We start from the raw sequence: 16,348 nt of genomic DNA, 5'->3' as shown, positions 1-16,348 counted from the left end.
GGCAAACAACTTTCGGGTGCATTACCGCCACCCACTAATCTGGAGTGTGGACTTAAGGAAATTAAACCTCTACTAGAACTAAACCAAATCAAAAACAAAACAAAACAATACAAAACAACAAAACAAAACAACAACAAAAAACAAATTTCTCAAATTCTATTCATTAGTCTTGTATTCTCTAAATATGCCAAAAGCAGTTCCCAACACTTGTCCCTAATGTCCTTCTTCAGTATTTTGCTTATATTTGCCTCTCCCAGCTCTCTTAGCCCCTTTCTCTCTCTGCCTCGTACCTCTGACATGCCATCAAAACATGATCCACAGTTTCCTCTTCTTGACAGTATTCGCACCTTCCATTTCGATGTTTCCCAACCGTATAGAGGGAACTGTTAAGACCAGTATGGCCTTTTCTTAGCCTTGTCATTACCCTCTCCTCTTTTCTATTTCGTCCACCAGCTCCTACACTCTCAACCAATGGTTAATTGTTAAACAGATATCTTCCTTTGCTCCCTTTATTCCATTCATTCTGCCATATCGTTTTGGAGTGGCAAAACTTCAGACTCGTTAGCACTGCACATGAGTCTGTCCAATGGGGGCCATTCTGTTCCCACCAAGCATCTCATTACATTTAAAACCTTTTTACATTTATTAACCACTTTCTCAATATGTCCCTTCCAGGTGAACTTCGCATCAAACCACATTCCTAAAAATTTGTACGAGTCCATCCTTTTCAGCTCCTTCCCATATAAATACATTTTGCCCATTGTCCCAATTGTCTTTCTTGTAAAGAAAAGGGTATTTGTTTTTTCCACTGAAAATCTAAATCCCCATTCCAATGACCACTGTTCCACTCTTTTGATTGTTTCATGCATCTGTTTCAGCACATATTCCACATTCCTACCTCTTTTCCACAGTGCCCCATCATCTGCAAATAAAGATCTCCCTATATTATGTGCAACATTTTCATATACATCATCAATCATTATTGAAAACAATAACGGACTAATCACACTTCCCTGCGGTGTTCCATTGTCCACCAAATGGCTGGCCGACACACACCTTTCCACTCTTACTTCTATTGAGCGCCCCACCAAAAATTGTTTGATCCATCTGAACATTTTACCCGATTTTCCTAATTTCTTAATTTTGATTAATAGTCCCTCTTTCCACAGTAAATCATACAGTAATATATTTCCTGAATATAATCTGAACTATAAAAAAAAAAGGTCCCTAGAAACCACACAAATAACTTTGGAAAGAATATTATTTGAACACCCTGTACACATGTAGTCGACTAAAGTTAAGTCATCAAATATAGCTTCATCGTCTTAAACAAGATCCTATCGTTGCGATATGTACTTATATATAAACTTGTACACACTCTTTTCCACTGAAAATATTCTTAACGTATTTATACATATTCACAAGAAGGATAATTTACCAGCTCCCTGACTACACAGTTGGAAAAATTGCATATCGATAAAATGGTGAAATAAATATATATCACAGAAACAGCTTGTTCTTTTGAGCTTTATTTTTTGCAAAAAAGGTTTAATGGTCTATGAGAAACAACCAGTTGAGTTGTCTATTTAACAGATATAGAAACACAGGGGGTAGGCGGCTTACACCCCTGCTACAGAGGTTGGTAAGCAGAAAACTAAAAGTAAGATAACAGAGGAAAGAAGAAAAAAAGAAACAAATACATTTATTTAAAGTAATCCTTGTCTTGGAACCTTGGAATCTTATATTGGAGTGAAAGCAACAGGGGAAATCAGGATGGTTTTACTGTCACTCTACTTGACTTGGATGTGGTATAATAGCAACAGCATATGTGTTTGCAGTATTGTAAAGGACGTAAATCAGTCAGTGTGCTCCAAGGATGTTTTTTTCCTCCTGCTGAAGCTCTTGATCTGAGAAGCGTTATGTGTAGAACAGCTCTCTCTACTGGCTGAAACTAAAATGACAAGAGGCTAAATACTACCTTGATAACGATTCCATTTACCAAGAACCAGGCCGGGCAGTGGACAACGAGAGACATAATGTTAAGTGAATTGTCGTCACAACATACAACATAGTTGTGAAAGCTGCAGTAGTTTTTTTTTCATTTATTTTTTGACACCTATTTTGACAAAATTGTATAATTGTACTGTAAGCCAATTTTCTTTTTTGCTGTTTTTTTACATAATTATTTCATGATTCTTTTACGATTCATCATCATCATTGATTCAAATACACACCATATAAACACATTGGTATGAAGCCTTTAGAGACAGGTTGCTACATGTCACAATATTCATACCAGTCTTACGTTTTGAATTGGTTGTCGTTCAATTTTTCCTTAGCGGTGTTCTGTGTGACAGTTAAGCCATCCATCCATCCATCCATCCATCTTCAACCGCTTATCCGGGGTCGGGTCGCGGGGGCAACAGCTCCAGCAGGGGACCCCAAACTTCCCTTTCCCGGGCCACATCTACCAGCTCTGACTGGGGGATCCCACAGTTAAGCCACATTTCTTTTATTAAAATATTACAGCCTGTCCTTGCCTCCAATTATTAAACATTATCAAGCCAACAGTACTAATTCAGATCAAACATTTTTCTTTTTTTTCCACACAGGCACGGAAATACGGTAGTACCACATTACCACATACTGCATGTTACATAAGATAGAAAACACAAAGTACAAAATGCTCATGCTAACCTACAGTGTTACAACAGAGTAACTATCCTAACGTAATACCTATTTTGAAACAACTGCTGGGTTCTTTTGTACAGGGAAATCCCCTTTAGCTACAAACTGAAGGCCCCGTTGTGATTCAACAAGTTACCAACAACAGAACTGCAGATATCTATTGTATTCATTTGTTCTGTATGATTTCTAAATTTTGCCACTACGTTATTCACAACTTTTTGAAAAAATATAACCATAAATTTGTCACATTAGATTGTTAATACTTCAGGTGTAATTAAAAGGCAGTAGTCTGATACCTGATCAGTAAACAAACCATGGTCAAATTACACAAATGAATCCATATGACGCGGAAGGGCTTCAGTCTTGGATAATCTTTAAAAATTGAGTTTTAAAAAAAGAGCATCAATTTATTTAACCACGGATTGTTTTCCTTTATGTCATGAGAAAACCTTATGCTTCAGTATTACGGGACGACATCTCTCTACTCTGGCTGGTGTCCACTGACTTTGTGCCACTGTGAGTGCCAGACACCTCTTCTGTGAAGGCAGTCTCCAAAACATTCAAGATGGATTTGCGGACTTTATCCTTGAAATCTTGTCCCATAAACACATACAGCAGTGGGTTCAGGCAGCTGTTGAGAAAGACCAAGCCGCTGGTTATAGGGATTCCAATGGTGGTGACATGGTCTAATGTCTCACTTCGATCAGAAAGTAGAGAATTTGCCAATTCTATTAACACCATAATGTGAAAGGGAGCCCAGCACAGGAAGAAAGTGGTGATAACAGCAGCGATGATCTTGAAGGAGCGACTTGAGTGGCTGGCCAGGGTCCGGTTTCTTCTGATGTGATGGATTATGACAGCATAACAGGAGACAATGACAGTGAAGGGGACAACTAATCCTAGGAGGAAGCGGGTGATACCCATGGCCTTAAAACGAAACAGTCCCAGCTGAAACACAGACTCGTTCTCGTAATCGTCAGAAAGAGCATAGTTGTTGTAGCAGTTAATGACATTGTTATCGTTAAAAGATGGAACAGTGTCCCTGAAGACAAAGTAGGGAGTGCTGAGGATCAGAGCCACGACCCAAACCCCCAGACTCACAAAGGACGCCTTGCGTACACTTCGGTGGTTCTGGGCCCAGACGGGCCACACCACAGACACACATCTGTCCACACTGATCACCACCAGAATGTAGACACTGGCATACAAGTTAAGAAAGCTTATAGTGGTGTTCAGTTTGCACATGAATTTGCCAAAAGGCCAGTGGAAATCCAGAGCTGTGTAGGTGACACTCAGGGGCAGAAAGACTGTGAAGAGGAAGTCGGCCACAGCGAGGTTGAGGAACCAAACCGTGTTAACTGTTTTCTTCATCTTGAAGCCGGTCACCCAGATAACCACACCGTTGCCGAGCACACCAAGAACAAAGGCCAGGCAGTAAACAATGAGAGACATGATGTGTAGACCCTTTCTCAGCTCAGCATACTTGTCCTCATATTCATACTCATTATCGCCATCATTCAAAGAGACGTTCCTTCCAGTGGCGGCTGATGTGTTGATGTGATAGAAAGGGGCAGCAGTCATCTTGATCAGTATTTGGGCTCTGTCATAGCAACATGGAAAAACAGTATTGTTATGTTTTTCTTTTATTCAATAACAGTCTGAAAGTATATTATGAACTCTGTGACCAAACACATTTATCCATCCATCCATCTTCACACCGTTTATCCTGCACACAGGGTCTCGGGGGAGGGGGGGGGGGGGGGGCTGGAGTCTATCCCAGCCAACTTCGGGCGATAGACAGGGTACACCCTGGATTGGTCGTTAGCCAATTGCAGGGCTAACACAGAGACATACAACCATTCACACTCACATTCACTCATCTACGGGCAAGTTGGAGTCCCCAATCAACCTAATCCCCAGAGCATGTCTTTGGACTGTGGGAGGAAGCAGGAGTACCTGGAGAGAACCCACACAGACACAGGGGGAACATGCAGACTGTACACAGAAAGGCCACTGGGCCAAACACATTTAAATTTAATTTAATTTGAACTTTCTTAGAAACAGTATTATAAGTCTGAGAGTGTTGGAACAGCTAAACCTACATTTGTCCAGTGTGAAATTGGTCTTAACAAATGTGGATAATGCCCTTTGGTCCTGTGTTGCTGATCCTGTCTCTTCTTTAATGAACAGCAAGATGCAAGTATTCATATTTAAATAACATTTTTTAGAATGTTATTTAGTTTTAATCAATATTCAACAATTTATGTATTATTATAATATCCTAAATCAAGAAAACAACAACGATTTAAATCAATAAGGGCTGAAGTAATTTGTCAAAGTCAAAGTTCATAACATTCCTCGGATTCAAAGCCAAATATTACACAAAAACTAAATTGGCCAGGTCAGAAAATATGAACGTTGACATCTGGCTTGCTGAAAGACTGTTTAGTTTAATGGTTTTGTAAAACCCTTGTTGATCAACGGCAGCTGAAGCTTGGCACGTAGCAGCGTCCATCTGAGCTCTACGGGATGTTAGATAGTGACATGTTGCTGCTGTGGTTCACTCACATTCAACAGTGGCAATTTATATCGTTCTAAGAGCTACACGGCCGTTTACCGACACCTGTTGCCTACTTGATCATCCACAAAGCCCTTGTTAAAACAAGGTTTACTGCATCTGTGTTTTTGGTTGCTTCAAGAGACCACAAACAGAACCAGATTGGGAAGAATGTGTTGCTGACTCATTAAATTATCTGCAATGTCATTTAAAAATGTAATCAGTTCGTCTATTTGGTCATAAGACGTTTAATCCAATAAAACATTTGACTGCTTCTGAACCTGGTCCTTTTTTACTGTCGGTGTTTATTTGTTTGTTTATTTATTGTTCTACCAAAATGAACAGGCTGTTGCTGCAGAAAAGTCAACATTGAGGCATAGATCACAGATGAACAAAAGCTTTTGTTTAACAAATTTTCTATTCATAAGTCATTATTCACACAAAAAGAACCAAGCTCTCTAAATCAAAGTTAATTAATTACCCCAAATTTCAGTGTCATAGTTCCTTTTAAGAACAAAAATTTAAAATTATAAGAAGAAAAAATACCTTTCTGAAAATTATCCAGTTGGTTGGTCAAAGTTGAATCCGTGGCAGAAGTAATGAAATTGAAAGATTGAAGTCTTTACGGAGAGGTGTGATGACAGTAACGCCCACAAACAGGAGGAAGTACAGCCAGCACGCAACAATCTGTTTTTTTTCACATCTCTCGTAAAGACTGATATTTAAACTACAGGTTTAGTGCACTGAAAATGTTTCAAAAATTGCTAAAACAAAAATGTGTGTTCCTTGATATGAGCAACTCTATTATCGTATTACTGTGTCTTGTCAGTGCTGGTTTGCATCGATTGAGGACTGTTTAGGTTATTTTTGTAAGAGAGGAGATTGCATTCTTTTGGACGGTTTAGTTTTGGTAAGGGCAGTTGAACAAGTCTTGGTCCACCTATTTACACTTTATCTGTACCCTTTCAACGTTTCGAAAGACGGCCTTCCTTGTCACGGCAGTTTGCCTTTGTTGGTAAATGCTTGCACATACCAACTTTGAGGAACTACAAAGTGTTTGCACAAACAGTTGGCATCACTTTGCTTCTAAGGACAATCATACTGACACCATAACAGATGAAGCTATAACTGCTCCACACAACTGTTCTAAAAGTACAGACATGTTCAGGGATCGTGCCACATCATAACAGATGACTAAAAGATGGCATCAAGGAGGTCAAGCGGAGGTGAAAAAAAAGATTTTCACAAGAGCCTTCAACAATACTGAAAAAAATGTGGCACACGATCCAGAATATCACAGTATTAAAAACACGTGCCATCCAGCTCACTGATCTCTACGGGTTCCCACCGGCTCAAACAACAATATCGTTGTTGACTTTGGAAAAAAGAAGGCAAAGAAACCTGTCCACTTCGACGTAGCTGGTGAATCGTTTTATGTTCCTGGAATTCAGCATCACTAACAACCTGACATGGTTATCACACATCTTCATCTTGGCGAAGGAAGCTCTTATTTCAAAATCTGTATACCTTATGGAAACTTGAAAAGGCAAAATTCCTGTGTCAAGGTCCTGTTTACTCTCACAGAAGAGTGAAGAGAAAGCCTCCTTGCTGCAAACATGTGCACGGCACAGTGATTTAATGCAAGGGATTAAAATCACCCAGAACAATCATTGGTACCCGTCTGCTGAGCATCAGTGAGAGTGGTGAAGAGCACAAAGACATTGAAAGACAAAACCCACCACAGCCACAACCTGTTTCCATCTAGCAAGAGAAACAAAGGTATCAGCTGCCGCAACAGTAGACTTCAGCATTGCTGCTTTTCCTCTTGCGGTTTCTAAATCTCTTTTCTGTAGGTCTGGATGTATAGGTTTTATGTGAAGCACTTTGAATTGCCTTGTTGAAATGTGCTATACAGATAAAATGTCCTTGCCTTAATTCCTCCTCCACATATATCGTTCTTGGTGTCTGTGTTTATGTTCTGTTGTGTAGCATAGTGGGACTGCAATCAGAATTTCATATATAAATAATTTATGTGTAACTTCTCCATGTAAACATTACCCATTCATAGATTGATGTCACAAGGTTTCAACCTCCCCATCAGGATATAAACCCAAAGCTCATCCACACATTTAAGCTGATGGCACAGTCTTGGGTAGCAATTTGGGATTCAGAATCTTAAAAATAGACAAATGTACAAGCGGACTGATGAAACCTGGAATCGAATGGTTATTTTTCAGGGCAGTAAATTACTCACATTACATTCTGAACCACAGTAGGCCCTCAGGCTGTATAGATGGAAAGGTGAGAGGGCAGGGGATGCTACTTTTACCTAAACAGAAGATATGTAACTTGCACTACATCCTTACACAAAAAGCAATAAAGTCATGTCCAAGAAGCAGTGCTAATCAGGTTGTCTTGTGTCTCGTCTCGTGATTTCCAATTTTATTTTGAAAATTAACCATCTTCTCGTTTCAGGCAACTTGCTCCTTGGTTGGGTTCAGGGCCGTTGTCCGTCCGGTCTTGACACATTATTTCACTTGCATAATTAGCCATGTGATTAACCAACTCTGTTAAAACCATAATGTGATAAGGAGCCGAGCAAAGAGTGTCTTGAGTGGCTGCCTCGATTCACCAACTCAGTTAAAGCCATGATGGGATTATGATGAGAATAATCAGCATAATGTGACGTATAAAAACTACTCATAAATACTGACGTTGCCACGGAAAGTCTTTTCAAAGTATTTATACATAAATGACTGAGAATTTACCAGCTTCCTGACTACTGTGGTGGAAAAATGTGTGGTTTCACTAGTGTACGACGACGCTGAAGTAAAGATATATCACAGTGTAATGGCAATCTTAGGTTAGCTGCACCTTTAGCTGGCTCGTTGTTGTTCTTTGCCATCAGGCACAGGTGGGAGTGATGTTGACGCAGACACACAAAAAGATTTCAGCGATGATTGTGGTTGCGGTTTGTAAATTTATTGCAGGCAATTGTATAAACAGATTACCATACCGGTTGAACGTGCTCCTATTGATAGTGGTCTGTCTTCGTGGTCTGGTGAGAACTGTCTGGTGCTCCCCTACCTGTGCCCTCGCTTCCTATCACCTACGTCCCGTACACCCATGTGCACCTAATCACCGCCACCTAGTGTCCAAAGTGTCAATATAAATACAGTCTAACAAACAAAATATACTTTGCAAACAACAACACATAATGGCCCCTACACACAGAAAAAGATCTTGTCTTTTTGAGCTTTAATCTTTGCAATAAACGTCCTGCAGAGTGCAAGCAGTCTGCATGAGAAACTAGGCTACTCTGAAACAGTTGAGTTGTCTATTTAACAGATATAGAAACACAGGGGGTAGGCGGCTTAGACCCCTGCTACACAGACTGCTTTCCAAGATCCAACAGGCAGAAAACACAAATTAAGACAGTAGAGGAAGAAACAAATACATATATTTAAAAGGAATTAAACTTAGGAGGAGTCCTCATGATACTCCTGCCTGGAATCTGCTACCTCATGTATAAAGCCAGTTTAGGGATTGTTTTACTGTCACTCTTGACTTTGATGTGGTATAATAACAGTAAATCTGTTTGCGCTATTATAAACAACGTAAATCTGTCATTGTGCTCAAAGGAGGATAAAAAAAACTGAAAGTTGAAATTATCATACTAAAACTTATTTTGTGTTACAACCAAGTAATCATCATAACAATACCTATTTTGCATCGATTACACAAATCACAATCATCGCAACAAGCAGAACAGTGCGGCTCTCTAGCTGACTGCCTCACCATGAACTACATAACTATGCTCAACCCTGGTCTTCATGCAGTTAATGGCGGTGGGAATTTATGCACTAAAACCCAGCGGCGAGAGAAAGCAACCAGAAACTGGCGACTTCCCCTGGACCATGGCCGTGCTCCCGAGACAAGACGCTCTAACTGCGGTCACCGCAACACTAATAAAACAATAAACAGGGCGGAACCCAAAGGGGTAATGTCCCTGAACCTGACAGGGGAACACGGTTTAGCCTCAAAGTTACTTGGAGAGCACCAGTCGGACAACATGAACCATTCCTTGTTTTACGTTTTTTTTCCACCAAGACCAGACTAACAACCCAAGCGTCGCTGTACAACCCAATCTATATTCCAAAACATAACCAGAACCTGCTGCATCTCCTAACAAAAACGCCGGTCTCCCGCAAAGACCCACAAACCAAGTACGCACCCCAGAGAAGGCTATACTGGATCCAGGGAACACCACTTACCAAATACCGCAAAATGGATCAACGCCGATCCCGGATGAGTCCCCAACTGTCATGAACTGGCTCAGACATGACCGAATGAGGGAGACGCAGGCAGTTAACCAAAGAGAATACATTTATTCAGCGATTTGGCCGGACAATCAACACACGGTGGCAACGAGGCACAGAGTGATCAGGCAGGAACGTTGCCAGGAAGGTGGAGCTTTAAATCGGAGTACCGGGGCCAGGTGTCTCCAGTTAGCAATCCCAGGAACCTGCCATTAAATAGACACATACAAGAAATACAGCAGGGCACCGTCACAATTACACAAAATAATTCATATGAGGCGGAAGGGCTTCAGTCTTGGATAATCTTTACAAATTGTCTTGAGAGTTTGACCAAAATAGCAAAAATAGCAAAAAACTTTGATACATCAATTTATTCAACCACAGTTTCAGAATTCTTTCCTTCATGTCATGGGAAACCTTATACTTCACTATTACGGGTCAACATCTCTCTACTGTGACTGGTGTCCACCGACTTTGTTCCAGTGTTACGGCCAGACACCTCGTCCTTGAAGGCAGTCTCCAAAACATTCAAGATGGATTTGCGCACTATATCCTTGAAATCTTGTCCAATAAACACATACAGCAGTGGGTTCAGGCAGCTGTTGAGAAAGGCCAGGCTGGTTGCTATAGGAACTCCAATAGTGATGACATGGCCTAATATTTCACTTGCATGATCCTCCATGTGATTAACCAACTCTATTAAAACCATAATGTGATAAGGAGCCCAGCACAGGAAGAAAGCAGTGATAACAGCAGCGATGATCTTGAAGGAGCGTCTTGAGTGGCTGGCCAGGGTGCGGTTTCTTCTGATGTGATGGATTATGACAGCATAACAGGAGACAATGACAGTGAAGGGGACAACAAATCCCAGGAGGAAGCGGGTGATACCCATGGCCTTATGACGAAACAGTCGCAGCTGAATCACAGACTCGTTCTCGTAATCGTCAGAAAGAGCATAGTTGTTGTAGCAGTTGATGACATTGTTATCGTTATAAGATGGCCCAGTGTCCCTGAAGACGAAGTATGGAGTGCTGAGTATCAGAGCCACGACCCAAACCCCCAGACTCACAAAGGACGCCTTGCGTACACTTCGGTGGTTCTGGGCCCAGACGGGCCACACCACAGACACACATCTGTCCACACTGATCACCACCAGAATGTAGACACTGGCATACAAGTTAAGAAAGCTTATAGTGGTGTTCAGTTTGCACATGAATTTGCCAAAAGGCCAGTGGAAATCCAGAGCTGTGTAGGTGACACTCAGGGGCAGAAACGCTGTGAAGAGGAAGTCGGCCACAGCGAGGTTGAGGAACCAAACCGTGTTAACTGTTTTCTTCATCTTGAAGCCGGTCACCCAGATAACCACACCGTTGCCGAGCACACCAAGAACAAAGGCCAGGCAGTAAACAATGAGAGACATGATGTTGAGAGACTGTCTCAGCTCAGCATACTTGTCCTCATATTCATACTCATCGTCGCCATCATTCAAAGAGACGTTCCTTCCAGTGGCGTCTGACGTGTTGATGTGATAGAAAGGAGCAGCAGTCATCTTGATCAGTATTTGGGCTCTGTCATAGCAACATGAGAAAACAGTATTGATATGTTTGTTTTTTATTTAATAACAGTCTGAAATTATATAATGACAACCCTTTCATTATATTTAATTCTTTCTTAGAAAAAATATTATAAGTCTGAGAGTGTTGGAACAGATAAATCTAAACACTTGTCTTTTACCAATGGTGCTCCACAGGGATTCATTTTTGGCTGAGTTAGGATTTGGGCCAAAAATGTTTGACAAAACATTTGTCCAGTGTGAAATTCGTCTTAACAAATGCAGATAATGCCCTTTTGCTTGTGTTCCTGCTCCTGTCTCTTTTTTAATGAACAGCAAGATGCAAGTATTCATATTTAAATAATACTCAAGTTTAGGAATGTTTAAAAATAAATCAGTATTCAACAATTATTTTAAATCAAGAGAACAATATTGATTTAACCTACTAAGTGCTGGAAGTAATTTCCACAGAACAAAGTTTATGAGATTCTCCGGATTCAAAGACAAATATTACACAAAAACAAAATTGGCCAGGTCAGAAAATATGACGTGTTATGTTGACATCTGGCTTGCTGAAAGACTGTTTAGTTTGAATGTTTTGTAAAACCCTTGTTGATCAACGGCAGCTGAAGCTTGGCACGTAGCAGCGTCCCTCAGGATGTTAGATAGTGATGTGTTGCTGCTGTGGTTCACTTACATTCAAGAGTGGTAATTTATATCGTTCTATCAAGAGGTACACGGCCATTTATCAACCCTGTCTGAAGAAAGTAACAAACATCAGTTTCCTACTTGTTCAGTAGGTTGCTTCAAAAGACAACAACCAGAACCAGATTGGGAAGAATGTGTTGCTGTCTCATTAAAATATCTGCAATGTAATTTAAAAATTCCTCTCAGTTCCTCTCTTTGGCCGTAAGACGTGGACCTGAACCTTTTTTACTGAGTGTTTTTTATTTATTTATTGTTCTACCAATAAATAAATGCATTATTTACATATAATTATTATTTGGAAATCGTCATTTACACAAAAAGCACAGAGCTCTCTAAATCAAAGTTAACAGGTCTTAATACCCCAAATGACTTCAGTTTAGTGTGATATTTCCATTTAAGAACAAAAATATAAAATTAAGAAAAAATACCTGTCTGAAAATTGTCCAGTTGGTCAAAGTTGAATCCGTGGCAGAAGTAATGAAATTGAAAGATTGAAGTCTTTACGGAGAGATGTGATGACAGTAACGCCCAAGTGGAGGAAGTACAGCCAGCACGCAACACGTGACGTTTTTGGACAGATTATTTAATTTTTGTAAGGGCAGTCTAACAAGTCTTGGTCCACCTCTTTTACATTTCATCTGTACCCTTTCAACTTTTTGAAAGACGGGCTTTCTTGTCACGGCAGTTTGCTTTTCTTTGTGCTTGATGATACCAATTTAACTTCAGTGCAACATAAAAATGAAATGATATGTTTACCTTACATAATATGAAGAACAAACAAAGGAATATGCAAAAAATGGGTTAAATGAAAACTAACTGTTGTATTTATGAATTGAAGATACAACACAACAATGACAGTTCTCAGTCAGTGCAACTAATGTAAGTGCAGTTCAGCTGTTTCCCATCACAATGCCATGTCAAGTCAGTTCGGCTCATAAGCACAGAAATCTAGACTGATGCAGTCTGCGTGCTGTCTGTCAGTAAGCCGGTAAAACTCTGCTGACAAGTCCCCAAAAGTCACCGTCCCTTCACCTGACTTTCAGCTCTATGTCTTTTCACATATCATCCATCCCCATGTCCTCTCCACCTGGCAGAGCAAATGCTTCAATGGAATTTGGCTGCAACCTCCTGTATCAACAGGCAGCAATGGGTTTGAAATGTTGATGATTACGTTCACATCAACTCTACAGACATTCTCGGATTTAAATAATTATTATAATACAAGAATATTTGTATATATATTTATCCTCATGATTCTTAGAGGCATTGTGACGCCTCGCATAAGTTAAACAAAGCAGCTACACGAGCACTGCAAATATACAGTAAGTGAATAAAAAAATGAGCACAAGCTCAATCGCGTGGATACAACCACAGTGGAATAGAAAGGACCCATCTACGTTACAGTCTCCGCACCGGTAAAGTTCAGGCTAAGTTTACTCGACCGGTACTCGCTTTCCGCTTTGACATGATTTGAATCAGTGTGAAACGTGATAAAGAGCCCAGCGCAGTAAGCAAGTAGTGATAACAGCAGCGATGTTCTTAAAAGACAAGTGGCTGCGTGGATTCACCAACTCAATTAAAGCCGTAATGTGTTTAAGAGAATGATCAGCATAATATGACATCATATAAAAACTACTGATAATTACTGACATTGCCACGGAAAGTCTTTTCAGTAGTATTATACATGAATGACTGATAATTTACCAGCTTCCTGACTACTGTGGTGGAAAAATGTGTGGTTGGACTCGTGTACGACGATGCTGAAGTAAAGATATATCACAGAAACAGATCTTGTCTTTTTGAGCTTTAATCTTTTCAATAAATGTTTAATGGTCCTACAGAGTGCAAGCAGTCTGCATGAGAAACAACTAGTCTACTCTGAAACAGTTGAGTTGTCTTATTAGCAGATATAGAAACACAGGGGGTAGGCGGTGTGAGATGCATTTAATGGTAAAATATGTTATAACATTGTCTTGTGCTAAACCCGTGTCTCAAGTGTCCGTATTTGACCCTGATGTGCAAAGAGCAGCATGATACAAAATGTTAGTTTGCAGCTGTGTCCTGAGAAGGGAGGGCGGTCGTCTCGATCTCTTAGACGTTTCAAAACAAAGGACTTCTGTTCATGGCCTTGGTTCATATCTTGTTTGGTACGAAAGTTCTCGGATCCACGTTTTTACTTTATGTCAATAAATTATGATTTGCACCAGCCACTGAGGATGATCTTGCTGTGTGTGTGTGCTACACTCAGCTTCACCTGGGTTCTTATCTCAACCTGGTTTGCAGCTTCTCGTAACTGGCACTGAGAATGTCCTTCACATGGGTATAAAAACTCAGCGTTTACTGCTCGGAGACGCCATTACACCGAGCGCTGAAATACGTGCTTGTGTGTTCGACCTCCTGCTTGCAAGCAATAGTTAGAGCCAGATATCTGAATTGCTCATGTAATATTTTTCTCTTCTAAATAAATGTTAACTTTTTGACTTTAATTGATCAACGTGCTGGATCCTTCTGATCAACCAACTTGGGGGGATCGGAGATCCCGACAGCGGCTTACACCCCTGCTACACAGACTGCTTTCCAAGATCCAACAGGCAGAAAACACAAATTAAGACAGTAGAGGAAGAAACAAATACATGTATTTAAAGGAATTAAACTCAGAGAGGAGCCCTCATGATACTCAAGTTTGGAATCTGATACCTCATGTATAAAGCCAGTTTAGTGATGGTTTTACTGTCACTCTACTTGATTTGGATGTGGTATAACAGCAACAATAAATGTGTTTGCACTATTATGAACAATGTAAATCAGTCAGGCTCAAAGGAGGTTTTTTTTCTCCTGCTCTTGATGTGAGAAGCATGTGATGTGTAGAACAGTTCTCTCTACTGGCTGAAACTCAAATAATAATGATAAAGAGTCCCAGCAACAGGACCCCGATAACGCTTGGGGTAGTGGACACGAGAGACATGATGTTTAGTGAATTGTCATAACATTCATGTATGGATGTGAAAGCTGAAGTAGTCTTGCAGTTGACTTTTTTGTGAAAACGTGAAATTTAACTATTCACTTATTTCTTATTTTACGTCTCTTCATTATTACTATTTTGTTTCAATCCACATTAAAAGACCTTTCTGAACGTTGCATGCTAGTGTAATGTGACATATAACATCTGGAATGAAGTTATTAATGAAAAAACTCCACTCCGGCCATTTTTTCTTCTTCCTGTTTAACTGATTTTTATTTAACCTCGAATTTTAGACAGACATAGCTCAAGGAATCCACATTTAAGCCACATTCCATTCCTTTGATTAAATTATAATAGTCTGTCCTTGAAGTAATTTAATTAATAGATGTGTTTATCATGGAGCAGTTCTAATTCAGATCTCTTTCTTTCTTTATTCAGGCTAAATTACTAAAATTAAATTAAATATACAATCTACATTATCTACATTCTAAAAACAACTTTGACGTTATTGCCATTTTTCTTCTCATTTTTTTACAAATAGTATTTGAAATGTATTTCATATTGTGTGTGACAGATGATAAAAAACTGAAAGTTGAAATGATCATACTAAACCTTATGTTTTGTCACTGTGTGTTACGTCCGGTGGCTAGGGGTAGACGGACATGAACATAAAACCAGGTGTGATTGGTATTTAAAAAGAATATTTATTTTTTAGGAATTGGGCAGAACTGAACCGAGCTTACAAAAAAGAGAATGGGGCCAATGGGTGCTGTGGAACTCAAAAACTGTTAGGGGGGTGTATTTTGTGGACCTAAAAGCACACGCACAGCAGCCTTGGATTTACAGCCAAAATGATTTTATTTTCCACAAAAAAACAAACGAGGTGAATAAGGGAAACAGAAAGCGCTCCTCTGGCTCAACTGGAGTCGGGAGGGAAACTCCACCGACGTCTTGCGGTTTGGGGCGGATCAAGCAGGGTCTGGTGTGGAAACCCGAGGCCCGACACCATACTCACAGTCCAACTCAAAAACAGGTCACGTGTACACCGTGGTACTCCGTGGTACTCCGCGGGTCTGATACAAAAAACAAACAAAAACATGCAAAACTGGTTAGCTGCTATATCTCAGTCTCAACGGCACCTGAGACCAGCTTGGGTACTGGGACGGACTGACGACGAGGCTCTGAATGCAGGAGCCTTTCTGCTCGTCACAAGTGATCCCCGGAATGAGCCACAGCTGAGCACTTGGGAGCGGGGTGGGGCCGGAGGCGGAACACACGGTTGGAAACCCTAGGTGGAAAAACAAAACAAGCAAAACCAAAGCACAGACTGGGGGAAAACTGTTAAGAAAATTGGGTCCCTAACAAAAACAGAATACAACAAAAGGAGATCCTCAAAAGGAAGATTATTCTTGATATCTAGAACACAAACGGTTAAACAAAAAGGTCCTCACTAACTTAATCAACGAATAACCAAAGGTACAATACTCACAGCACCCCTGAACCTAATGAGACTGAACAACAAGATTAAGTCGAAGTGCAACCGATGGTATCAGTATTTTGGG

General features: G+C 40.3%; 2 protein-coding genes across 3 annotated transcripts; both read right to left on the bottom strand.

The window, feature by feature from the left end:
- Nucleotides 1-1,513: 1,513 nt before the first annotated feature.
- LOC120811133 (chemerin-like receptor 1) lies at nt 1,514-6,164 on the bottom strand. 2 transcript variants are annotated; one of them, XM_040166312.2, is made up of 2 exons: nt 5,792-6,164; nt 1,514-4,288 (listed from the first exon to the last, which is right to left on the bottom strand). In XM_040166312.2, the coding sequence occupies exon 2, from the start codon at nt 4,267-4,269 to the stop codon at nt 3,139-3,141; it is 1,131 nt and encodes a 376-aa protein (XP_040022246.2). In that variant the 5' UTR covers nt 4,270-4,288; nt 5,792-6,164; the 3' UTR covers nt 1,514-3,138. The 2 variants fall into 2 exon arrangements, with proteins under 2 accessions (XP_040022246.2, XP_040022247.2); XM_040166313.2 differs by lacking the exon at nt 5,792-6,164 and adding an exon at nt 4,559-4,689.
- Nucleotides 6,165-9,616: 3,452 nt separating this feature from the next.
- Nucleotides 9,617-12,376, bottom strand: LOC120810424 (chemerin-like receptor 1). Its single transcript, XM_078095229.1, has 2 exons — nt 12,253-12,376; nt 9,617-11,132 (listed from the first exon to the last, which is right to left on the bottom strand). The coding sequence occupies exon 2, from the start codon at nt 11,111-11,113 to the stop codon at nt 9,983-9,985; it is 1,131 nt and encodes a 376-aa protein (XP_077951355.1). The 5' UTR covers nt 11,114-11,132; nt 12,253-12,376; the 3' UTR covers nt 9,617-9,982.
- Nucleotides 12,377-16,348: the final 3,972 nt, after the last annotated feature.

This window comes from Gasterosteus aculeatus, chromosome 20, assembly GCF_964276395.1.
Source record: "Gasterosteus aculeatus chromosome 20, fGasAcu3.hap1.1, whole genome shotgun sequence".
Taxonomy (NCBI): domain Eukaryota; kingdom Metazoa; phylum Chordata; class Actinopteri; order Perciformes; family Gasterosteidae; genus Gasterosteus; species Gasterosteus aculeatus.
The sequence above is the reverse complement of the archived record's forward strand: the minus strand, read 5'-3'. Positions and strand labels throughout refer to the sequence as shown.